At 45.1% G+C, this 26,215-nt stretch overlaps 1 protein-coding gene across 1 annotated transcript; it reads left to right on the top strand.

Annotated features, from left to right (window-relative positions):
- Positions 1 to 1,817: 1,817 nt before the first annotated feature.
- MAEL (maelstrom spermatogenic transposon silencer) lies at positions 1,818 to 25,912 on the top strand. The gene is made up of 12 exons (XM_006262267.4): positions 1,818 to 2,037; positions 2,483 to 2,569; positions 4,693 to 4,795; positions 9,718 to 9,873; positions 14,135 to 14,176; positions 15,416 to 15,543; positions 16,385 to 16,439; positions 16,554 to 16,695; positions 18,414 to 18,476; positions 18,966 to 19,098; positions 19,850 to 19,925; positions 22,348 to 25,912. Exons 1-12 carry the CDS (start codon positions 1,906 to 1,908, stop codon positions 22,458 to 22,460), a joined length of 1,230 nt encoding a protein of 409 aa, XP_006262329.1. The 5' UTR covers positions 1,818 to 1,905; the 3' UTR covers positions 22,461 to 25,912.
- The last annotated feature ends 303 nt before the right edge of the window (positions 25,913 to 26,215 follow it).

Genomic DNA, 26,215 nt, shown 5'->3' with positions numbered 1-26,215 from the left:
GTCCTGGACTCCTTTTCTAACTGCCACAGGCCCTACAGTCAAACACCTAGCTCACCCCAAAGAAGGACCACCCTTTGTACTAAATTTTACAACCCTTTTGCCCTTACACACACTTTGGCCTTTACCACACCTATTGTTCAACTGGCAGGCAGGCTACATGTTGCAGCCCCCATATTGCAGTCCCACTTTCCCCGCTGCAACAACAGTTGGAGCTCTGGACTCCCACTCCCTCCTCCAGCTGCTACTTCCTACCCATCCTAGGGAGCAGGGAAGCACAATGCATGGTATGGGCAACGGAAGGTGTCTTTGGGGGGGTGGGGAAAATGCTTGCTTAATGCATGAGTGAGCATGTGGTGCAGCAAGGAGGGATAACACAGTGATAGGAAGGTACCTGCATGGGAACATGCCGCAGTAGGTAAGGCACATCTATGTGGCATGCAGCTTGGGGGCCTAGGGCTCACTCTGGTGCAGCCCACACAATGTGAGGCCCCTGCTGGTGTGGCCCACAGGGCATGCAGCCCCCAACCACTTAGAAGTTGAATAACCTTGGTTTAACCCATGGATCACATTTGTATCCCACCTGCCTGTGGACAAGCCCCAGTGCAAGGAAGTCCCGTGTCCCATGCTGGCACAATCCACACAGCACAGTACTGAAATGAGGCATACTGGGCATGATTGAAGCACACATGCACCACTAGCAGACTGACTTGTACAGTTGGGAAGGCCAGCGGTTAGCATTAATTGCCACCAGAGACATACTACACAGGCCAGGCTTAAGCCAGTGAATGGTAAGTGGATAGTCTAGAAGGGTTAAAACCCAATTCTATGTTATGGGTGTAGAGGGGAAATATGCTATTTCCAAAGCATAGAATCATAGACTAGTAGGGTGGGAAAGGACCTCAGCAGGTCTAGTCCAACCCTTCCACCACTCAAGGAGACTGAACCATCCCATCCACGGGTCTGCCACTCTGCCTAACCCAGTGGGGGCAAACCCTTCTGGCAAGTGGGCCACAAATTAGCCCAGCACCCTCCCCAGATGCCACACTAATCCCCTTCCCCTGCCTGCTCTGCTGGCTGCTTCCCACCCAATCTGCTGCTCTGCTTTCTGCCCCCTCCCTGTGCTCCCGGCCAAGTTTCCACTCTGCTTTCTGCTCCCTGCCTGATCTGCCACTCTCCCTGTGCTGCCTGCCTTCTCTGCCTCTCTTCTTCCTGCTCCCTTCCCTGTGCCCACCATCCGACCTCCCAACCTACTTTTTGCGCCCCCCCATCTGCCATGTGCAACACACAGCAACTGCTCATGCCACTTGTGACACCCATGTTGTCCTTGACCTCCCTGCTCTTAAAAGCAATCCAAGGATGGGTGTGGGGTTTCACAGCCTCTCCAGGCAGCCTGACCCTCCCTCAGTCTTCCTTCTCCAGGCTGAACAGGCATAGCTCATTCAGCTCCCATGCATAATGGAGAGGAGGCAGACAAGGTTCCTTGGGTGAATTTGATATCTTTTATTAGACCAACCCAAATGGAGAGGAGGGCATCGCGCTGACAAAGGCGCTTAAAGGGTTAAGCGCCCGCAGGCAGCCCCGCTTCCGTAGCCACGCCCGGCACGCGGCGCCTGATCCCGACTCAGAGGGGCGCTGGGGGAAAGGATGGAAATAATACAAGTCCCGGCATGCCCTGGGGCGATAAGGCGTTTCCTCACGCTAGCCTCCCTCCCTCCCCTTCCTATTGGATGTTCCCTCTTGGACCGCATCGCTAGGTGACCAATAAGAGGGAAGGCGGTGCCGGCTCTGGAAGCCAGCCGATTGGCTCTTTGAGGCACGAGGGGGCGAGGCTGAGCTGCGGCGGCGCTTAAAGCGGAGCCAGAGCAAGGTTTCGCGTGCCTCGTTTTCGCGGTTTTGAGCTCGGCCATGCCGAACCGCAAGGGCGCCCGTAACGCTTACTACTACTTCGCGTTGCACCGCCTGCCCGAGCTGCGGCGGCTAGGCCTGCCCGTCGCGCGTGTGGTTGACGCCATTCCCTACTGCTCCCAGGATTGGGCGGTGAGCGCGGACGGTCCCTGGGAAGGAGGGGCTCTTCCAGTCGAAGCGCCCGGGCAGGTGTGGCCCCCAGACGGGCACGGGCCCTTGGGCCTGTAACGACCTCACAGCCCACCTCCCCGGGCGGGCCTGGGAACGCAAATCTGTTCGAAATGAAAGAGAAAAATAAACGAAATAGATGCCATCACTGAGTTACATTTCTAGAGTTTTTTCTCCTGCTTAGAATGACAGTCCTATCCCTCTCTCGCCCATCAAAGCCAAAGAATAAAAGTTTTGGTACCATTAGGAAAGTGTATTTTGCCTGATGTAACACCCCACTCCAACCTCTGATTAGCAATGCTGTATTGTCCCTGCTGAGTGGAGAGCTGCTGTTCAAAGAACTTTCTGCTTTGTGAAAGTTACCCTGTTAGCAGGAACTAACTGGTGTAACAATTATTTTTACTCAAAGTTGCTGACTGAAGATGAAAAGGAGAAATATGCAGAAATGGCTCGTCAGTGGAAATCGGCAAAATCCACCGATGCATCAGTAAAACAGGTAAATGGTGAGAGTTTCGGTCCACCCAGATAACATGCTTCTGTTCTGAAGGGCGGGGGGAGCAGAGCAGAGCAGAGCAGAGCAGGAGCTGGGATCTGTCCACATTTGTGGTAGAGGGTTACACTAAACTTGTAAAAGCCTAAATGGTGTCTTTTAGCTTCTTTTAAAATAAGTAGGCAAAAGCTACTGCCACAATTAGTCTGTGCTCCTCCTTTTTTTCCACAGCCCAGAAATGTTTGTAACTGATCATCAGTGCAAAACTATTTTATCTAGTTACTTTCACTATGCATTTGTTCTAAAGTGGAAGAGAGCCTGAATTTTATTGTTCCAGGCTTTTACAGCAGTGTACTTTACCAGGGCTTTGGAACTAAACTACACTCCATGATGGTGACAAGAAGTGTTAAAAGAGTTGCTGTGAAAGTAGTTGAAGCTGAAGGTCACAAGCAGTTGGACTGGGAGCTGTACGGGCTCTGTGGTTGTAAAACAGTTGCACCATTTTAACTAAAATTCAGCTTTTTTATACCAGATTAGTGGAGGCAAATTTGGCTTTCATCAGTTTACACTGTTTATATATGCAGTAATAAACAGAAACCAATACTTGTATTAATAGAAGCTTCATTTGATTTTTAAGATGAGCTTTGGTCTTTGAGTAAGTGTTAAGTTGATACCTTGGCAAATGGACACGATTTTCCAGTGAACTGAGGTTATTATGATTAACAGTTTGTGCCTCTACCGTTTCAGAAAAAATAGTTTGTTTTCCCCTTGGCATTGTCAAGTAGCATATTTTTATTGTGGTTTTCTGTTGTCTTACATGCCCACTGGGTCCAAGCTCCCAAGCCTTATAACTTTTTTACTCTAAAATGGCATTGCAGATTTCTCTGTGCGAAAGTAATTAAATGCTCGGGCAGAACCTGCTTTCTTCCATGCAGTTTGCTTACTGGTAGTGTTGCATTTACTAGTGTATCATGCAGATTGTGTGCCTGCAATGAGGTGAATATGCCCTTAAAATCTTGCACATAAGCCTGTCTTTCCTTGGTAATAGCTGTTGTTTCTAATACCAATATGTTTTAGTGATTCTACAGTTGTTAAGTGCTGCCAAGTATCTGTCCTGGATGGTCCTGGTTTGAAGAAATTAGTAGATCAATGCACTGGAGACCCTAGGTCATGCTTCCTTGACTGGGGCAGACTGCAAATGTGAGAACAGACCTAATCCTGTGAAAATTCCTAGCTGTCTCTCACCTGGCAGAAAAGGGGAATGTGATTTTTAGAAATACTACATGAGTTTATGATATAATTCATTGCTTTTGGTGTCTCATCAAGGAATGGGCAAACAGAATTTCTCTAGTTTCTCTCCATTGGTGGAATGCACTGTTCAAACTACAGCTTTCTAGTTTGCCACTGATCATAGCAGAAAAGGCACAGTTTATGAAAGATACAGTCTTTCCCCCTTTTCAGTACTTTAGAGATCTATAGACAAACTTCCAAGACTTACTGATTATTTTTAAGGTGAATTCCTTTGTGTAAGAAGAGAAAACATATTTGTTCTGTCTACAGGTTCATACTGAGACTACAGAACACAATAAGGTTGAGAGGGGCTACAAGGAAATGTTTCATGCTTTTTATAGAGGGTGAATCAAGGCCTGTATCAGGGCTGTCCAAATTCTAAGCAGCTATGAGTGAGCCATGGGCCCCTGAACTATACTACCTCCTCCCTGCAACATGTGCACAGCTCTGCCCCTTCCCTCCTTCACACATACACATAGTACTTGTGGCTAGAGGGGGTGTGACCCCTTCCAGACTCGCATAGTTGTAGTGTGGGTGCATGGCAGCCCTCTACCTCGGTTCCCTCACTGCACTTCACCAGGGTCTCCTGGTAGTGTGAGCTGTGCAACCGTGCCTCCCAGGGCCAGAGCTGGAAGCAAAAGCTAAGGGTGGAAGGGGGTGTGTAGAGACCCTGGCTGCAGAAGCAGCAGCTAGAGCAATCGAGTGGCGGTTGAATAAGAGCCCAGAAGCCTCACATTAACCCCCATGGGCTGCCACTTGGACAGGGCTATGTGATAGTCCTTTCCTGGTTTGGTAGGAGCAGAATTGGTTGTACATTCAACTACCTTTCTTGTCTCCAGCTGTCCAGTCAGACTTCTCCGATTCCTGCGCACCTGCCCATCCAAATACAGAAAAGCCCAACTCTTCCAAATGCCACTAATCTTCCGGGGAGGAATGATCAAGGTAGAGTAACTCTAGAGCAATTTGATTCTTGTCATAATCTTGTTCATTATACAAATAATTTACAAGCTGCTTTTCGGGCTTAGCTGGAGAAAATGGGGAAAAAACAAATATTCAAATCTTTTAGACATATACTGGCAAAAGCCAGACCTGGTAAAAATTAGGATTGTCATTGTCTTGTCATAATAAATATCCTTTGTGATATAAAAGTAATTCACAATGCTTTAGGTCAAATTCTGTTCTTTGCCATAACTCCCACTAAACTTGATAGGATCCACATGCATGTATTGAGGATGGAATATGGCCTTTAAGGTTTGAAAGGATTAGAAACTATTTCATGTTAGTAGAAATGATATAGAAATGCTATTTCACTGGGGACATACAGGGCCTGAACTAGGTTTGTATCTGGTGGCTTGGAGTGGTTAGCCCCTGGTGAGGAAGTGGTTAAAAAGTTACTGGGCTGGTGTGGCCCTGCCCTGGTATGCTTGCAGCCAATGCCAGGCCTGCAGGAGTGGTATAAAAGATGGGAGTTGGTCAGCACTGAGTCCTCCTTGCACTGAGCCTGAGCCTGGCTCCTGGTCAAACATCCCCTGAGGAGTAACCCATTTGGAGTCTCAGGTCAGTGCACATGAACGGCGCTTGCCCCTGGCAGCTGTGGGGGGCACGGCGGCAAGAGCATAGCGGTGGTGGGCAGGGAACCGTGGACCCACCCACAGACACTACTGGTGGGGTGGTAAGCAGCAACCACCTGCAGGCGCTGCTGACAATGTCAGCAGCACCTTTTTGCAGGGTGTGCACTGCCACGCTCAGGGTGCATGTGCACCTATATGTACCCCTTACACATCACCTGTCAATGCAGGTGTCAGGTAGCCTATAGCACAGGTACCAGGCAGCTCATTACCTTTTTGTTGCTGTTGTTGTTGGAGAATGTGGGCAATCTAGTGAGCCTAACCCCTGCTACAGATCACAGACAATGTGTCCCATTATGCCCTTTCCAATCCTCAAACCATGGATATGAAAAGATGGAAATGCTGCTGTCCCACAGCAGAAAGTAATTAAGGACCTAGTGCAGGGGTGTCCAACCTTTTTGAATGTGCGGCCGGATCACGAACTTTTTATCACCAAGTGATAAAAACCGCACAGGAAGTGTGGCTGGTGAGCCATATTCAAAGACCTCACAGGAAGTGGTATCACATCAGGAAGTGATGTCATGTGGCCTTTGACACCAATGAAGTTGCAGGAATTGACAATGAAATGGGTTTGGAAATGTATTTTAAAATCCAAAATAAAAACAATATAAAAGTAAGAATGAAATAATACGAAAAACTTGGCTAAAATAAACACTTTCGTTTCTACTCACTTCTCAATGAATGAAAGAAGCATAATGCAAGTCGACAGATCAGATGTGGAAAAGATATCAGCCAGAGTGGAAACTAATCAAAGCAACAAAACATGGGCATTTTTAAGAATAATCTTCAAGAAGATTTACTTTTATTGAATTAATAACTTGTTAGTAACTCATCTTTAACAAGTAGTAACAAGTTGAACCCCCAATCCCGCACAAAGAAACAGAAGCAAACACAATCCAAACGCTGGACAGTATTTTTACAAAGATTTTTACCTGCTCCGAATTTACGTTGGAGCCCAGATCATTCATGCTCTATTCTTGAGCATATTGTTCAGTCTTAAAGGATCATACAGCACAGCTGCGGGGGGCTTTCCCTCCCTGGTGCAGCCCGGCCAGCCCATCCCGTCCCCTTTCAAGCAGTGGCTTCCCCACGTGCTGCTGCACTTTTCCTCCTACCTGTGCCAGCTGGTCCCAAAAGGCAGGAGGCTTCACCGCCGCTTCTGCTGGCCAGTGCCAACCCAGCCGGGCATCCCCAGCAGCACATGGGAAGCTAGCTTCAGCCACATGCTGCCCCACCCAGCCGGGTTGGCACCGGCCAGGAAAAGCAGCATGCAGCTGAAGCCAGCTTCCCATGTGCTGCTGGGGACGGGAGGAGGCCAGCCAGGTTGGCACCAGCCAGCAGAAGCGGATCAATGGACAGTGATCTTGTCTCTGTACCTATCAGAGATGACCCTGCTGACCTACTGGGGTCTTGTTGCTGAAATGGTTTGTGAATTACTAGGAAGTGAACGCAATTGTTCTGGACATCCTTAACTTTTCAGAGGAGACTTTCAGATTGTGCTTTCACAGAGTGCTACCTACCTTGAGGCTGACCCTGCCTTCTTGCCCAGCAGCTAAGGAACTGGAGCTGGCGCTGATCCAAACAGGATGATGGGTTGGGGAAGCAGGTGGAGGAGGTAATTCCTGAAGGGTTCATCTGAATACTGCCCCCGGGGGTAAAAGTTGGGTATTGTGGCATCAACCCAAGGTGGTGGCAAAGGCTTGATGGAGCAGTACCTGGCAGTAGAACCCTCTGGAGGGCCTGCTTCCAAGAAAACCTGGATATATTGAGGCCCAAGACTAGCCCCAAGGGCAGGCAGCCAGACAAAGCAGGGTACTTGGAGTGCCAACTGCAGCCACATTTCCAGCCAGGGCAGGAGACTGGGGCCTCCACTGGCCTAAGATGGGGACCCCTGAGCCCATTTCTCTGAACTAGAAAATTTGACTCCAGCCAGCACCAAAAGGGACAGGAAGCAGGGGACCTCACAACCAGGTAAACACCCCCTCTAGCCATAAGGTGCATGAAGCTGGTTTCACCTGTGCAACTACATCTGGATCTCAAATATGGATGGCAGAAACATGGGCTCAGGCCTTCCAGTCTGCAAAACTGATGGTTTCAGTCATGTTAAAGGGCACTAAGTTAATGGCTTTGGTGAATTTGGGATGTGCCTAAGCAATTATTAGAAAATCCCTACTTCTGGACCCCAAAGGCATTCATGAGGATGTAAAACCCTATCCCGGGCCTGGGTGCTGTTGTCAATGGAAAGGCTCACAAATCTGAGCTTGGTAGGCCTGGCAGACTCCTTAACCTATCTTGTGGTCTTCAGCCAAGATTGGGAAGGCTTTGAGGAACTCATAAAGGGGCCACATCCTCCCTTAAACAATCTGGACAAGTCATAGTTCAGGCCCCAACACCTAGTCCAGCAGCAGGCAGCCTTCATGGGGATACAAGAGTCCAAGAGTTCAGGGGGACAACCCCAGGAGTCCACTGAGAAGATGCAGCCCAAGGAAGGGAGTGGGACACCCCCTAGCACAGGACTATCCTCAAGAAGGGCCCTCTAGTACAGGAGTCTGAGCTCCTAGCCAAGATACCCCAGTTTGTAACCAAGTATCTCTCTGCTGGTTACACTCCATGAAGGAGATGAAACCCCACATCATATGGTGGTCCCTGCTCCTGCAACCTTTCTTCTGAATCCGTCATAGGGTTAAAAAGGTCCATTTCTGTGTAGACTTTTTCTTGTGGGGTGGAGGGGAGGATGTATGCAGGGAGAGAAGTACCCTGAAAAGGGTCTCAAGCAGGAGCATGTGTGGTGGCATGGATTGGCAAGCCTCTAATGAGGAAGGAGTTCGACTTGCTGGGCTGGGTTGGTATGCTTGCAGCCAATGCCAGCACTGCAGGAGTGATATAAAAGTCTGGTTCAGAGTGGGGTGGACTCCCAGTGCTGACTAAGCCTGGCTCCTGCTCAGAAGTCCTCTAAGGAGAAAGCTATGTGGATTTCTAGATCAGCGTGGGTGCCTGGGTAGATCATAGCACAGGGTCTGGTGAGCTGGCCCACTTACAGTCTGTATGCTTTGTATTAGGTGTAAGAGGTGAGGACAGGGTTGTTGGGTGGTAAACCTGTGAGCCTAGAATTATGAAACTACTAAGTAGCAAGGATCAATGTCACTTTTAGTTGGCCAGCATCTCATTAGGTACAAAAAGGTTGGTTTCCAAAGATGGTTTGTTCGCCCTTACAACATGCTTTTACTCAGAGGTGAGTTTCAGAGCACTACCTCTGTAGTATGAGCTTGCCTATGAAAAATGTTAATACATAATAATACTTGCAAGATGTTTTAAACAAGGGATGTCAATCGCTTTCCAGATCTGGGTCATGGAGCCATTTCATCCAGCCCATTAAGCTCCTGGAGGGGCCAGGAATTCAAGGGCAGGGCAGGTAGGGGTAAGGCTACCATCAAATACTGGTGGAGCCACACTGGAGCTGTTTCTGTGGTGGTGGGTGAGTGACAGCTGAGTTACTTCCATGACTCCCTGACACCGCTTGCTTCCCTGCCAAAGGTGGGTCTGCATCTGGCCTAGGGGAGGTTGATGAGGTTTCCCCTACTCTAAACAGTCAACCAACAAATCAATGTGTATAACTTGTGCAGCCACCAAGCAAACCTTTTTTTTTTTTCTTTTTTTTTTTTAAAGAGGAAACAGAAAGGGGAGAGATGGTGAGGGAAGTGGAAATATAATCCATCCTTTCCATACTGGAAGACTGGCTCTGGTTAGCCTTTTTTGCTTTTTGCTGTTGGACTGCGGAAGCTGGACTTGTTTAAGGAGCCAGTTATTTAGTATTCTTGGAACCTATTACTTGGTAGTATTTTAGTATCTGTTTCTTGTCCCTCCATTAAAAACATAAATAAATAAAAACTGATGATGGGGGAAGTAAGGGTCATCTTGGAGGACAGTGGTGGTTGACGGGTTTTAGGCCACTGCTGGTTTTTCATAAATATTCCCTGATATGTACAAAAGAGCAATATCTGGAATTAGTTAAGTAGGAGATGAATTGGGCTTCCTGTGACTTACAATACTTCTGGAAAAGTTATGTCTTGTCATATATCTTTCTACGTATGTGTATCTTTCATCAACTGTTGTTCTGTCTGTTTTAGTAGCTTTTGTCCCAGCAAAATCGGAAATTGGTTCTTGACTGGGACCAACTGAATAAAGGGAAGGCTGGCTCTCCCCTTTAGCAACTCTGAAAGTAACTTCTTCTTTCAGCTGTGCTTGGGAACAGTTTTTATTTCCTGAACATTCTCAGCCATGGAGAACTGCCCTCTCACTGTGAGCAGCGCTTCCTCCCTTGCGAGATTGGTTGCGTCAAATACTCACTGCAGGATGGTATAATTGCTGACTTCCATTGCTTCATAGCGTCTGGTGAGTAATAAGGAGCAGGTGGGAGGAAACTTGTCATGTTATTTGGGAGCAGGAGGGAGACTTGCTAAATCCAATTCTTATAAGCCCCATTCAGCTTCCCAGAATAAAGGCAATTTCTTATTTCCAGGTTAGGTATTCTGCCTGAACAAGTGCTGTCCTCTGTTTGTATGTGCAAGAAATGACCCTTGTCACCAGAACTGACTGCAGATTTGAAGAGTAAAATAAAACCTGGCAGGCGAAGTAGTTTAGAAGAAGTTATTGTTGTGTAGCTAGGATTTTGCACAATCTTGTGCATTGGGATTAATGATACTGTGCAGTTGATAGGGACCCATGTACTGCTATAGATTTCATAGACATTAGGGCTGGAAGGGACCTCGAAAGATCATCGAGTCCAGCCCCCTGCCCAAAAGCAGGAAGTCAGCTGGGGTCATAGGATCCCAGCAAGATAAGCATCCAGTTTGCTCTTGAAGGTGTTCAATGTAGGCGCTTGAACCACCTCTGGTGGCAGGCTGTTCCAGACCTTGGGGGCTCGGACAGTAAAGAAATTCTTCCTTATGTCCAGCCTGAAACGGTCTTGTAGTAGTTTATGACCATTCGACCTAGTCGTCATCCCTAGGGGCGCTCTGGTGAACAAACGTTCCCCCAGATACTGGTGGTCACCCCTGATAAACTTATAGGTGGCCATCAGATCACCCCTGAGCCTGCGCTTTTCCAGGCTAAAGAGCCCCAGGGCTCTCAGCCTGTTATCGTAGGGTCTGCTTCCCTGACCTCTGATCATGCGCGTGGCTCTTCTCTGGACTCTTTCAAGCTTCTCCACATCCTTTTTGAATTGTGGAGCCCAAAACTGGACGCAGTACTCCAGCTGCGGCCTCACCAAGGCTGAGTACAAGGGGAGAATGACGTCCCGGGATTTGCTTGAGAAGAATATATGGATGCAAGCCAGCGTTTTGGTCACTTTACTAGCCGCAGCATCGCATTGCATGCTCATGTTCATCTTGTGGTCAGTGATGACCCCCAAGTCTCTTTCTTCCATAGTGCTAGCCAACATAGCACTGCCGAGCCTATAAGGATGCTGCGGGTTTTTCTTCCCAAGGTGGAGAACCTTGCATTTATCGGCGTTGAACACCATCAGATTCTCGTCCGCACACTTGCTGAGCCTGTCCAGGTCAGCCTGGATCACCTGCCTGTCTTCTGGTGTGGGTGCTTTGCCCCAAAGTTTGGTGTCATCGGCGAACTTGGCCAGTCCGCTTCTGACTTGAGTGTCCACATCATTAATGAAGATGTTGAACAGTGTGGGTCCAAGGACAGAGCCTTGGGGGACCCCACTGGTCACAGGACACCATGATGAGTGACTTCCATCAATTACTACCCTCTGGGTCCGACCACAGAGCCAATTTTCCAGCCAGTGGATCGTGGAGGACCCAAGGTGACAATTGGCCAGTTTCTCCAAGAGGTGATCATGGGAAACCAGATTGAAGGCTTTTTTGAAGTCAAGATATATGACATCAATCTCTTCTCCCTTGTCCAGGTGATAGGTCACCTGGTCGTAGAAGGAAATGAGATTGGTCAAGCAAGACCTACCCGCAACAAACCCGTGCTGGCTATCCCTTAAGATGTTGGCGTCGGCCAGTCCATTAAGGATGGCCTCTTTAATAAACTTTTCTAAGATCTTCCCCGGGATAGAAGTCAGGCTAATGGACCTATAGTTAGCCGGATCCACTTTCCTCCCTTTCTTGAAGATAGGCACCACATTGGCCTTCTTCCAGTCTTCGGGCACTACACCAGAGCGCCAAGAGTTTTCAAAGATCCGCGCTAGAGGCTGGGCTATGATGCTCGCCAGCTCCTTGAGTACCCTGGGGTGAAGATTGTCAGGGCTGGCTGACTTGAAGGTATCCAGCTTCTCAAGATGTTCCTTCATGAAGTCAGCATTAATGGAGGGCAGGGGATCACCCTCACCTGGACTTCCCTGTCCCGTAGTGGGCATGGGTGTCCCATGGGACTGATGAAAGACCGATGCAAAGTACCTGTTTAATAGGTTGGCTTTTTCCTGGGCATCAGTTAACAGTTGCCCCATCTGGTTCAGCAGGGGTCCAATGTTGCCCCTGCTTTTCCTCTGGCTCCCCACATATCTGAAAAAGGACTTTTTATTGTTCTTGATGCTCAAAGCTAGTTGGAGTTCAGTTGCAGCCTTGGTTTTCCTGGTCTGCTCCCTACAGGACCGGACCAGTGCAGAATAATCCTCCTTGGACTCCCATCCAAGGAGGTGACTCCCATCCTCCATCCTTTGTAGGCCTTTCTTTTTAGCCTCAGGAGGTCTGCTAGGTCCCTGGAGAGCCAGGGGGGCTGCTGTGCCCTCTTGCTGCCTTTCCTTCGAGATGGAATAGACTTAGTTTGTGCATTGAGGATCGCTCCCTTGAGGAGCAACCACTCTTCTTGAACTCCCCTCTCCCTATGGTCATGGTCCCTTGGGGCCTCACTGACAAGCCTCCTGAGCTTGTCAAAGTCGGCTTTCCTGAAGTCAAGGACTTCCGTGTTGTTGACTGACTTGCCAGCTTTTCGGCGGATGGTGAAGGTGATCAGCTCGTGGTCGCTGTCACCCAGCTTCCCATCGATCACTAGGTCGCCGACTAGGTCATCCCCAGTAGCCAGTACCAGGTCGAGCAGCGCTTTACCTCTCATTGGCCCATAGACTTCTTGAGTCAGGTAGAGGTCATCCATGCACGAGAGGAAGCTTTGCGACCGCTCAGATTTTGTAGAGCGATCCTCCCACGAGATGTCCGGGTAATTGGAGTCACTCATGACAACCATGGTCCTGGAGCATGCTGCCTCAGCCAGTTCCCGGGCAAACTCCTGGTCAAGCTCAGGACTTTGGGTGGGAGGTCTGTAGTAGATTCCCACCATTGTGTCCCCTGTGCCGTATTCCCCACGGATTTTAACCCAGAGGGTCTCCAGTCATCCACCCTGGTTGCCAATATTGGCTTACAGGGACGTGTAGCTTTCCTTAACAGAGAGAGCTACACCCCCGCCCCTTTTATCTACACGATCCCTCCTGTACAGGGTATAGCTATCTATACCCGTGGTCCAGTCATGGGTGGAGTCCCACCAGGTCTCTGTTATCCCTATGACATCATAGTTATTTGCATTGAGCAGGAGGATGAGCTCCTCCTGCTTATTCCCCAAGCTCCTGGCATTTGTGTACAGGCAGGCAAGTGTCCCCTGGGGGGCTCCTTCCTTGCCCACAGATTTTACCAGGGCTGGGGCAGGGGTGGGCTCCCTTAAGTGCCTTGACCCGCTGGCTTTGCAAGGATTGCTCAGCGGGCCAGCAGTGACGGTAGTCCCCCTGACCCCCAGCAGGCTTAGTTTAAAGCCCAGTGGAGCAGGTCAGCCAGTCTGGCTGAGAAGAGCCTCCTCTCTAGGGGAGAGAGGTGGAGGCCATCTCTTCCCAGCAGCTCGCTGCCTCTCTCACCAAAGAGCGGGCTGTGGTCATGAAAGCCAAAGCCTTCCCGATGACACCAGCGCTGCAGTCTTTGGTTGACCACGTGGATCCTCCTCTCCCTCCTCAGCCCATAGCCTGAGACTAGGAGGATCGATGAGAACACCACCTGTGCCCCCAGACCCTTTAGCCCCGCTCCCAAATCCCTGTAGCACCTCATGACCCGGCTGGGAGCGCTCCGAGCCGTGTCATTGGTGCCCACATGAATAAGGAGCATGGGATAGTGGTCTGTGGGTTTGAGGAGCTTTGGGATCCTCTCGGCAATGTCCCGGATGCGGGCCCCCGGGAAGCAGCAGACTTCCCGGGATAAGGGGTCGGGGTGGCAGATTGCCCCCTCAGTCCCCCTCAGGAGGGAGTCTCCCACAACAAACACCTTATGTTTTGTCTTGGGGAGAGCAGGGGCGGTAGCTGCAGTTGGGCCCAAGTTGCCTGTGGGAGCTGGCAGCTCAGCAGGCTCTGCTGGGGCAGCAAGAGGTGTGTACCTGTTGCTCAGCTCTGGCGGAGCAGGGGCCTTGGTGCGGCGGGCCTTAGGGCCCTTGACCACCTTGGTCCATGCCCCTGGCTGGACAGCCCCTGTTATGCAACAGCCTGTAAAATGTGGCAGTCAGGCTTTATCCAAATGTGCATAGATAATTGATATTCATGTTTAATTATACAATGACAAAGAAGATGGCTAACTACACTATACTAAAGTATAGTTCATAGCTTACAGTTCTTGTATCTGCTGCTTGCTTGATAATGAATATTTCTCTTTCTGCTTTTTTGCAGAAGAGGTACCATGTGGCTTTCGGTATCACTGCCAGGCTGCAAGTGAGTATTACAGGAGGAAATTAATGGGATGTATGGATGGACAAAATCTGGTGTCTCACTGCTGTGCCTAAACCAGTCTTAACTAATTGTCTTACTATGATGTTTGCCCTGGGAACTCTGCATTTAACTTTAAAAAGAAAGATTGGAGCAACAGAGGAAAAGTTGCGTGATTTCACATAGCTTCTTATATACCAGAATCTGTTTATTTTTTGTTTTTTTCCTTTAAAAAAACAAAACCAAAACTGGCCTTTAAAGAATGCTTAAATTCTTCACAAATGATGGTATGTTTTGTTCCAACTTGCATTCCTGTTAATCATGGATAGCTGCTTATATGCTGCCCTTCTACCTGAAATGCCATTTAGCTTGATCTTTGTCATAAACTGGCTTATTTTTGTACAGTGTTACACGGCTGTTAAGGTCCATCTTGGAGGTTACAGACTTTCAGTGACAGTTGAAATGTGTCCATATAGTGATATAATTGGTAATAAAAATAATGCAGTGAAAATCTCTAGGCTGGAAGGTGGTGCTAAAATGAGTAAAAATCTTAAGAAAAAGGAGCTCCCACATGGGTTTACAACTTGTGGGCTACTACGGCAGCCCCAGTGACCACCTTCGATCCTAAACCATTTGCTAAGCAAAAAAAAGGATTTAAAAAGGAAATTGCACTTGCAAATGTGCTGAGGGCTTGTATCCAATTGGGTAATCCTACTAGTGGTGGCTCTCCATCAAAAAGTGTATCAAGTCAGATTGAGAACACTCAGACTTTGAGTTTTGTACCTTTTTTGTTCTATAAACACAAATAATAAATAAATCAGTATGTTTAGCAGCATTACTAAATGTTACTACTGTCAGTTAGCCCTGCTGTTTTTACATGGCCTGTTTCACTTCTTTTTTTTTCCTCCCCTCCTCCCTTTGACTAGTGTGCATGTTCATAGTTCTTTCCTGTTGTGTTGAAGAACAAGAAGTTTAACAATTAGAATCTAACTTAACTGTTTCTTCCTTCTTCAAATATTTATATAACTGATCTTTAAAGGCAGAATAAGCTCACAGTCCCAAAGCATCACTATATTTTGGGAAAATAAGAGGGTTCTTGTTGAAGGTCAGATTCTAATGAGTGTCTGAAACTGATTGGTTTTACCTTTAGATACTAGGTGGGACTTGAGGTAGGGAGTCGTTTAAAAAAATAATAAGTCCGGGTTTTGCATTCTATCTCACTTGTTTCCTCTTTACCTCCATTAGGTGATGCCACTCATAAAATTCCTGTTTCTGGCTTTGAACTCTCAAATGCTGCTTATCCTCTTGTATTGCATGAACTTTACAAATTCGTCCAGCCAAACCAGGGAAGCTGGCCACTAGTGTTTTGCAAGGTATGATCTAGTGTCTCCAGAGTTGGAGCATTTTTCTATAAGTCCTATAGTGTTAGTTCAAAGCAAGATTCTTAATCAGACTTTTATTTGATGACTAAGAGGAGTGTTTCCTAGTAAAAATCTAATGAGTAGCAGAAGAATGGGAGTATCTATTCTTTGCTCCATTACTGTTTTTCAGGATTTCACTTTCCTAGTTCCAGTGCAGAGTAACTGTTTCTTGTACTTGCATCTCTTAGAGGAAAATAACCTTTCAGGATAATTCTGTTCCTGAGTTAGTTTTTTCTTTCTTCTGCTCACTTTTTTGCTGAGTTGCTAACCAAGCAAAGCCAGTGGTGGGTTTCTGAGAAGCTTCAAAATGCTAGTGAAGTCTTCATTTTGTACAGGCCTTTTAACTGTGGTGGTGTAACATATTTTTATTTAATGACTGCTAATGTTGGCTGTTAGTATCCATGCCAACTGGGTCCAATGGTTTAAGTATTACTATGTATGGATCCATTCATGCCAGTAGGAAAAACTGTAGATGATAGAGCTTTTGATACCAAGTTATGGGGAAAACCATGTAAGTTAAACTGGCCAAGTGCTATTGAATGTTATCTGTATTACCAGCTCTAAAATAAGCCTGGAGTCCAAGATCTGTCCAGGATAAATGAAAGGCTGGCAGTAAACTGGGGTTGTCTTTCTGGCTCAGCTACCACAATTGTAAAACTGTCTATTATGCAAGAATTAAATTAGCGGCAAAGGGTGTTTTAGGGATGGGAATAAGATAGGGAGGCCTTAGTATACTGTACTCTGCTTTTGTGGCTGTATTCTGTATATATTACTAATACTTCTTTCCTTCTAGTCTAATGATTGGCACAGAGTTAACTGGTGTCTGAAGCACATGGCTAAGAAAATAGGTAAGGCATTAACACTATTTCAAGGATTCTTGGTCTCTTGGTAATGTCCGTTTTATTCTACCGTTATTGTACAACCTGCTGATATGCCTCTTGACTGCATTCTCTGAATGATAGGCATTGAGAACAAGTTTGAGCTCCGGAATGTGGAAGATCTGGTAGTGGAATTGTACCAGCAGAAACTTCAAAAGGAGCCCTCGAAGACCTGGGTTCGCAGCCAACTGGATGTCTCCATTTGGGATTACTCCAGTAACACCAGGTACACCAGCACTGATTGTTCCTAGTTAGGACCAATGCATGCATTTTTCATTGTGCTGTAAATTCTGTGCCCTCCCATTCTCCGCCACCCCAAGTACCCTGCATACATAAACCTTGCACATTCCATTACTATAAGCTAGGTAAGAATTCTGTTGTCTGTCACAGGATGGGGTCTCTAAGGATGGCCATGATCTCCTAAGGCCTCTCAACCGTGCTGACTCGGCCTGATGGGCACCCTCTATTCTCGTCCACCACGTCTTGATGTATTTTGTAATATAGGGAGGCTGCCTTCAGGTTCTGTTGGTCATGGTCCTGATGGATTTCCTTGAACCCCGTGGGTTCGGGACCCCTTGTGGATCCCGTTTCAGACTAGATGTCCCAGGGACACCCTAGCCTTATAGGTTATATGCGTGGCTCCAACTGCCCCTTTACCACGCCCCAAGCCTCACAGATGGCATTGACGTTGTCCGGTCTGGGCCTTGCTGTGAATTGGCCCCCCGTGTCCTCTCTCTGGCTCTCCACAGCCCTCTCTCTGCACCCTCGCTGGCGCTGAGGTCCCCACTCTGAAGTGGGCCCCCAATGAGGCCTACTCCTTCCCTAAATAGCCTCACCCAAACCACGGGTCTTATAAAGCAACAACTAAACATAAGCCCCTGGTCTATAACATAACACAAGCCACATAAGGTGTGCTTGGCCCCTTTACATTACCCAGAGCAGAACTTAGTCAGGCCTCTTCCCTTCACTTGCTCTAGGAGGGCTCCTTCTCCCCTGGCCACCAGCAGAGAACTGAACTCCCTAGTCCCCATCCTGGGGTTTATATGGGCCCAGGGCCCTGCCCCTTCTGGCCAGCTGACCAGGCGCAGGTGCAGGATAATTTCCTCATTAGCTAGCTACCATGGCAACCTTCATCTGGGCTCCTGTCTGGCTCTTTGGGCTCTCCCCAGGCAGTTTCTGCTCTTCTAGGAGCAGGCACCTAAGTGCCCTGCGACACAGTCGTCAAAAAGAATGGCCGCCTTCGGATCATAGCTTGAATATGAGTGAAGGAAATGTGTTATTGGACAGTATGTTCCTGTTTAATCAACTTCTGCTCTTCTTCATCCATGAACACGTGTAGATTTAACTGAGTTCACAGAGTTTTACCACAAAGTAAAATTAGATCTTGTTTTTCTAAATGAATGTTCCCTTACTATAATTGGAACGCCATATGTTAAAACTGAATCCTAATCAATTTTACTCTTCATCTTTATGTTCCCTGTTTCCTAAAGGATGATGCTTAAAGTGACACTGTCAACTTAAAAATAACACAATAGTGGAGAGAATGGTGGAAGTAACTAAGACCACATAATTTAACTGAAAGAGCATAGGATAAAAATGTATTGTGATTGAGCATTTGAAAATACTTTCTAGTGAGTGTTACTGCCTTTAGGAGTTTGGGGCAGTTTCCCTTATATTGTGTGGCTCTTTCCCAAACAGCAGCAGTAAACAGTGTATTTTCAATGGGGAAAAACAGGGGGCAAATTTAGTGCTACAGCTAGATAACATGAAACCTTTGTAAAATTTATCCTGTCTACTTGCACACCGAGACAAGGACAATGAAAATTGGCAAACTAGGAGGAAAGGGATAGAAACAGTCAACAAGCTTTTAATCCCATTAGACTGCATGCATCTTAATCAAGGTGCAATTGCTCTATACTGAACCCAGAATTTTATTGCATTTAGGTGCAAGTGGCATGAGGAAAATGATATCCTAATCTGTGCTTTAGCATCCTGCAAGAAAATTACGTGAGTACTGAAAAGAGTTGTTTCCAATATGTTGGAAACTTAATTTTTGACTGATTCGTCCTCTGTAGTTTTATGCCTTTGACTTCTCAGACTCTTAATGTGGTTCCAAAGTCTTAGCATTTTTCCTAGTGATAACCCTTCAGTAGTGTAGTGGCTTTTTTTTTTTAAACTTTCTGTCATTTGAATGTTATCTGTATGATGACATTGCACTGTAACTGTGCGGTAACAGTGACACACATGGAAATGTAGCCTGGTGACCCTGTGACTAGACTAAAGTGTTGCCATCTTGTTAAATAAAACACATTCCCTATTAGAACGAATTGTTCTCACATAGAGGCTCAGCATCCATATTTTGGCTGAAACAACATCCTCTTTTTCACTGATCCTTTCTCTCTCACCCTTGCCTGAAAATCCAGATGGGGGGGTGTGAAACGCACATCATTCCAGTAAAACTCTTCTCTTTTTTTCCTATCTCTCTGGTCTATGTAGCTATTGTATTAGTAGTTCTCTGGCCAATGTGTATGGAATCTCACTGACAGAAGCTCACCTACCTCTGCAAGACTGTATATCTAGCAATAACCCAAGTCCAAAGGTCGCAATACTGGATGCTGGACGGTTCCAGGTTAGCTTCTTTTATATATTGATGGTAAATGTAATTTGGACTAATGTAAATAACTGTCTTGGGTGTCTAACCTCCCAATATCAGACTGTAATATGAAGATGAGTAAGTGCCCTGGCTGATGCTGCCCTTTCAAGAGCATGCTCCACTAGCTGGCTGGTCAGGTTTCTAAAGCTTACTGCAGGCCATCTGCAAAGTGCACTTCTCAGTGGAGGTCACCAGTAGTGAGATCTTTTCTAATCAGATGTGAACTCTCAGTACACTTGCAAATGGGAAGCTGGACTGCATGTGTAGGCATAAGGCACACACTAATGAACCATCAGACAGTCAAGACTCTGGGGAGTTTATGCAGGGAGTTGGGCCAGCTGACCTTGAGGTCCCTTCTTGCCCTATGGTTCTGTTTTATAAGGACACTAGACTTCTTGCTGTCTCTTTCAAATCCTTCTTATTCGTCCAGGCACTGAGATTTGCCCTGGTATGTTGAATGCAGTTTTCTGGCCATACGCTGTTATGTTATGCATCTGGCTGTGATCTGACTGTGGGTCATTTTCAACATCCATCCCTCCCCCACCCGTGCTGCTTCTAGGTTAAGTGTCTTTGCTTCTTAAACTACTTAATGCAAATACAGACAGCCAGGTATTCAGTAGTGCAGTATTGCCTGCATCTCTGCCTGTCATGCTGAGTAGCATGAGTTGGCATTATATGAAGGCATTTAATAATTTTGAGGGTATTTTTATATTTGTTCCTCCTACAGAAACTGAGGGCTCAAGAACCTTGGTCTACCAGATATTTCACTTCTCCAGTTCAGGATCAAGGATCTTTCTCTTCTGGTGAGTCTGAGGCTTTTGTGTTTGGAGGAGGAAAGAATGAGTATTAAGACTAGCAGACAGCTGCACCACAGTCCTTGTTCTGTTTTTAGCCCACTCAAATTTCTGGGCAAAGTAGATGGGTTTTATGATTATCCCATTATCTTGTGTGGATAGTACAGCTTCAGATCTTTCCTGTGTACTGCTGTAAACTTTTTTTTTTTTTTTTAACTCCCGAGATGGGTGATACTAACCTTTTAATGAACCCATGTGTATGCATAAAGGGGGGGGGTCGGGTCGGTCAGTCGGTCTTGTTTTACTGGACAGAATTTCCACAGCAAAGAAATTCTCCTTGGGTTCAGTCTGTTCAGCACTCCATTAGGCAGCCTTCTGCCGCCCTCCTCCTGCCAGTATACACCAGGAATGAAAGAACTCTCCGTGGTAACCTTGCTTCAAGTACCTATCTTCAAAACACTTAATCCGCTATGAAACGCATAGGACAGGAGAACTCAGTGAATAACCACTTCATTGGAGATTCTAACATAACTGTCTGTAAACACTAAAGTTGTTGAAAAATCTTCCTTTTGTGTAACCTTTTCCATATGATAAAAACACTTTATCATACGGAAAGTGCATAAGCTAAAATTGAGTTTGTGAGCAGGCAAATCAGCTTTTTTTTCTCTAAATCCCAAAGCACGATGTTGCCTAAGGGGAACTGAACAGACAGATCATGGGTAGTTGGTTTGCAAGAGCTTTTAAACAGTTTAAACGGTTTTGCATCATTTAGTACCAATTTTATTAAGTTTTGACTTGCGTAGTTGCTTGCAATATAAAATGTAATGCATGGCATTTGCTTAAGACATGCCATAAGTAGAGTTTTCTTTAACATTTTTTTAAATAACTGTGGGGTGGGCAGACTTGTTACCTGTGCGTAGGTGCCAGTATATCGTGCCAATTTCTGCTCCTATTGCTGCTTAAACTCTTGCTACCTTCAGTAGAGTTGAGTTTGGGGGAAGAGACAATGGGACTTCTATTTGAAGTTCAGTAGTTGTGTTCAATGCAGGTGGATTGACATTCTTAGGAAAAATCTAAACACCAGTGTTTTAAAGTTGACTTTAACAGTAGTTTGATCAAGAGTTGCTTTTAACTCCTGATGTAAGCTGTGGATGCCTTTATGCAGGCTTTTGAACAACCAATAGAAAGGTTAAATGGCAAAAGGCCTCATCTAAGACGCACTCAGTTAAAATCATGATGGTATCTGATCCACAGTCCCACCAGTCGCACCTCCTACCATGCCAGATGTGACTTTGAAGTTGGAGATCAGACCCCAATTACTTGCCAGTGCAGAGGAAGCCCAAGATCATGATAAGCTTCCTCTGCACCAGCAAAGGTACCTGACAATCAGCTGATTCTTGGCTGGCTCCAGGGACCTACCAGGGCAATTTAAGCCCCAGTGATCAGTTGTCATTGAATCCTGGTACGGTCTACCAGGCCATACATTCATTTTAAGTTGTAATGGAAACCAGCCATAAAATTATTACATTCTTTCTGTGTGTAATAAATTTTTGGCTTGTCTTGCTTTTTGTTGCACCATTAATTGCATGTACATGTGGCCAGGTTACGCTTTGTCACACAATTAAGTGGTTATTCTCAATTTAGGCCCATGTCAGACATTATACTTAAGCATCAACGACAGGGTAAAGACTCCAGAATAGTTAATGTCATTGTTTTCATCTTGGGTCAGTCCTGCAGTGAATGACAGCTCATTCTTTTATGAGGTGTTTCTTTAAGCTATTTGTAGATGCAAGCAGACATCACTTTAACACACCGTTCATGTGTCAAAAGATGGCTTCCTGTGCATCTGTAGGGAATGACTATGTCCAATCTGAGATTTGCCCTGTCTTCAGGTGCTGATATTCTAGATAGAATGCCACTGAACTGATGCAAACTCCTTTTATTAATGGGATAAACCACAGCTTGCACTGGTGCAGTTTGCTCCTCTTGAAAATAGGCTGAATGCAGCAGGGGTTGGAATTAGTACAGTTAAATCAGTGTCCATGACTGATTTAGTTATTAATGTAGAGAAGAATCTATCTTGTTTGTGGCTCTCATTTCCTAAAGGAAAGTCCAGCTTCTGGAGTACAAGATGGGAGACAGTGGGCAAAAATACCAGATCTGTAAACTAGCCTGACCCACCCAACACTGCACTGACCCAACAAGCAAAGTCAGGCCTTTCCAGAAAAAAGGATGTCCCTTAAAGGTGGCCTTGGTGTATATTAAGGCCAGTAAACAATCACTAAAGTCTCTTCCTTGGAAGTACATAAGGATAATTAACAAGTTCTTCTCCACTAATTTCAGCTGCAGCAGTAAGAAGTAGAGAAGGTTCCTCCACTTGTGTTCTTTAAATGCCAACTTGACTTGTACAATGTATGGTTTCATTTCATAGGTGACTCTCCCTCTGGAGTGAAGATGCCATGTGGAAAAAGCACTGTGAAAGGAAGAGGAGTTGTTCGCTTTCTGGAAAACTTATCCAATGTACCCAAGTCTTCCAGCAGCTGAAAGCCCACCCTACTTCCTACCTTATTCAGGATAGCTGCATGTTCTGTTGTCTTGTTGCTAGAATAGTAGTGTGGGGTAGTGCTTGAGAGAAGTTACTTTGTTAATTCTTATGTGAAATCCTAACATCTCAACCTCTTGTTTTCTTGACTCAAGGCATCACTTCAGCTTTAGTGTCATTGCCAATAGAAACACAGATGCAGAAAGTGGTGGTGTTAATAATAGTCAGTGGCTGTGTGTGTTAGATTTTTCTGATGGTTTAATATAGTAGCAAACAAGTTGGTTGAATAGCTTTTATTTATACATTTACCTCTGTTCTTCCTATCATTATTGTGTCCTGTCCTGTCCGGCCGTCCATCCATTTTCTTCTACAGACACTCCCTCTGTTCTTGGACATTAAAGTTAGAAGATCAATCAGCAACTGCTGACTGAAAGGCAGCCCTGTCTCCATAAAGTGAAAATAATTCCCAGTGGATGGGTAAAGGGGCAATGTGGGAAGTATTCCTGAGGGAATGCTGCTATAAATTCAAGCTGTCCCTTGTCCACAGATTTGTGGAGGTTTTTTGTTGTTGGTTTTTTTTAGTGTTTTCTTGAAAAATCTGTATTTTTTTCCCCCATAAATTTTACTGGGAAAAGTCTTGCCAGCTGTTTTTTCATTTAGATGCTGAAAATAACAGACTCTCTTTCATGTTGTGCTTTATTTTTTTTAATTTGTATTTATTTTTTTGCTCTGTGTACCTTTGCTGGCAAATGGTGACATAACAATCTGCTGTCATCTGTTTCTTAAAACCATAAGTTTCCTGACAATAGATCATAACATCTTTTCTTTAAAAATTCTGAACCTAGTAGTGTTCTTTACATGAATATAGGTACAATTTCAAAGTTAGCAGGTTTGGGATAATGCTGGTCAAAAGTATTTGAGTACCAGTAACAGTGAAAGACAAAACTGAGAAAAATGATTGCATGTATTAAGGAACTGGATTCTTTACCTTAAGGAACAAATGGATATTTGATCAGCTTACTGGGAAGTTGTTTTGTTCTGAATGCTGTTTAATTTTTTTAGTTGGTTGCCTCTGTTCATTAATTTTTAAGGGAAAAAAGAGTTTAAGTGTTGAAGTGATATTGTAGCTGTAATAGTCCAGGAAATGTGCATAAGGCAAGAGTTTGGGGGTTGTTTTTTTTTTTTAAATGGGTGATATCTTTTAGTGGATCATAGTAGAGAAATAAATATATAAGCTGTTGGGTACTAGGCAAGTTTCGTTGGAAACCTAGAGAGGCATGCCTTGTACCCAAAAACTTGTCTAAATCTCTCCCAACCATCCAGTTAGTCCAATAAAAGTATTGTCCACAACAATCCTGTCTTGTTTATCTAGGATGCTTTTACACCTTCCTCCAACTAAAGTGGCTGTTGTGTGATGTTTCCATAGCAACTAATTGTCATATTACAAAATGGATTCATATCCCTGTTAGGCAGCAAAAACACAGATCTCATTTCATCAAGCAGTTAAGCCTTTAATGTTTAACCTTACTTTTAAGGAGCTTGGATACCATGATGTGTGTGGTACAAGTGTTTAGTTACTCAAAACTAGCTTCATTTGCACTGAGGTCATTCCTCCAGTGTTACAGGACCACTGAACTGTCTTTATCTTCTGTCTGACAGACCAGTTTATATTCCTGTCAATAGTCTTTGTATGATTCAAAATTTCTATAACCTTTTCTACAGAGGATGTCATTCTACCTGATGAACCTTCACCAGGTAGGAGACTATAAAGCTTCTGAAAATCGAACTCTGAGAATGAAACACTTGGACATACTTGATATGACTGATCACTTATTTTTTGAGTGACACCTGAGAACTTGTCTCCATTCAAGCTTCAACATGCGACTGCATCATTCTTAAATTAGTCCAGGGCTGTTCAACTGGCAGCCTGCAGCTCACAAGGGGTTATCACCCTGTCTGCTGCTCTCACCACTCCAGCTGTTGCTACTGAGGTCTCTGAGCAACCCTTCCTCCTCCAGCTTTTGGTTCCTGCCTCTGCTACATGGGGCAAGGGAGGTAGGGAGGATCCATGGTCTATATGAGATTCAGCCCCCAGCCACTTAGAAGTTGGACAGTTCGGTGTTTGCTCACATTTTCTTAAGGAGTATATGTTCCAAAATATTGGTGTTTGGGCCCTTTTTTTGAGAACTGTTTTGATTTTGATTATATTGTTTGTGGAAGCCAGTGCATTTGTTTAAAGTTGTGGTTTGCAGTCTCAATCAGGTACCCTAATTAAATACCCAGAATAAGCATTCTTATTGGTCTGACTTCTCTGTCTCACAGGCTGAGATTTCAACTGTGAGAAATCCAGAGCTAAGGTTCCCACAAGTCTGCTCTTTGTAACTATGCTTTATAGTTGCATGAAAGCTATACCTTACACAGTTCCATACTATGTGTAGCGAGAGGACTCTAACTCCCTAGAGCAGTAGGTTTCTTATTATGGTGTCCAACAAAACCAAGTAATGTAATGTATGTCAAAATGCATGTAAATAATGTCTTGCGTGTACTTAATATAGTGTCCTTTCTTATTGCTACTATACACTGTAATAGAGATGCCCTGGTAATAGGTGTAAGAGAACACAGTTAAGTCTTCTGTTGCTGGAGCTGTCTGGCTTGCATATGGCTTGACATCTCATTACTGTATTAAAAAAAAATCTGTTTGATTCAGTTTAAGAGACAATATTTCTCGTCACTAATGCAAAGTGGAAGACAAGGGAACATACATAATGGGAGCCATCAGCACCATTGCTATGTGCTAATATTGCTCAGGCACAGTTAAAATTAGGAGACCTATAGGAACTTTCAATAACCCTGTCATACAAGTCTGGGGAAATAAAGAACAGAGTAGAAGTCAGCATGGTACTTGGAGTATATTGAACCCCCTCTCTTCCTGATAGCTTTATAATATTTGCATGTATGCAACAAGCTGGATTTTTTTTTATATACTAGTGTCACTGGGCTGAGCCAGGTGACAATCCACAATAGCAGGAGGGCAGTGACTCAGACCTGACTAATATAGTTTAATTAAAGCTGGCTTTTAGAGGGGAGATGTGTCAGATGGTATGACTTACGTAGGTGTGCAACCTCTACATATGCAGACAATAGTCAAATATTGTACTTTCCACATTAGTGAATAGCAAAGGGCTTAAAGCTAACACCACTTTCTTTGATTTTTAACTGAATAGAATAAATTGCTTAATCACACACCACTACCTTTCCCTTTGTATTAGAAAGGTGTTGGCCTAGAAAAACTGTTCTCATTCTGACGGTCATGAGTGTAAGTCAGTACAGCACTTTTCAGACATGTGCTGCTATTGCAGTTTGATTCATGATCATACATGTCATTGTTAAGCAAAACGTGAGAGGAGAAATAAATGTCTGCTATTTGAAATAAAGCATGTTTTTTTATGGTAAATGGGAGAAATTATCCTTGCATCTGAAAAAATCCAAAACATTTCCTAATACTTGGTCATCCATTCTTTCTAATATATCCTGAAAGAAGACGGAAGCATAAATTGCTGTTGACCATTTTCTTCTTTGTCTCAACTCCATCTGGGAGGTTTCTTTTGTTGTCTGCCTTCCATATTAATTATAATTATACAGTGATATATGTTCTTGGTTTATAAGTAGTGAGCTATATTTGAAATGAGTTACTTAGTAACACTTTAGCAAATATTAATGAGGCACATTGAAACTACCAACAAATCTTTTCCAGGAC

Source organism: Alligator mississippiensis, chromosome 1 (assembly GCF_030867095.1).
Source record: "Alligator mississippiensis isolate rAllMis1 chromosome 1, rAllMis1, whole genome shotgun sequence".
NCBI classification, from domain to species: Eukaryota; Metazoa; Chordata; order Crocodylia; family Alligatoridae; genus Alligator; species Alligator mississippiensis.
This window is presented reverse-complemented; position numbering and strand designations above follow the sequence as displayed.

Excerpts from the sequence above, each read along its gene's own strand:
- MAEL (XM_006262267.4), top strand. The coding sequence starts at position 1,906 with ATGCCGAACCGCAAGGGCGCCCGTAACGCTTACTACTACTTCGCGTTG. Across the intron at positions 18,477-18,965 it reads GCATCCTGCAAGAAAATTAC|CTATTGTATTAGTAGTTCTC; the intron begins GTGAGTACTGAA and ends TGGTCTATGTAG. Across the intron at positions 19,926-22,347 it reads TCAAGGATCTTTCTCTTCTG|GTGACTCTCCCTCTGGAGTG; the intron begins GTGAGTCTGAGG and ends TTCATTTCATAG.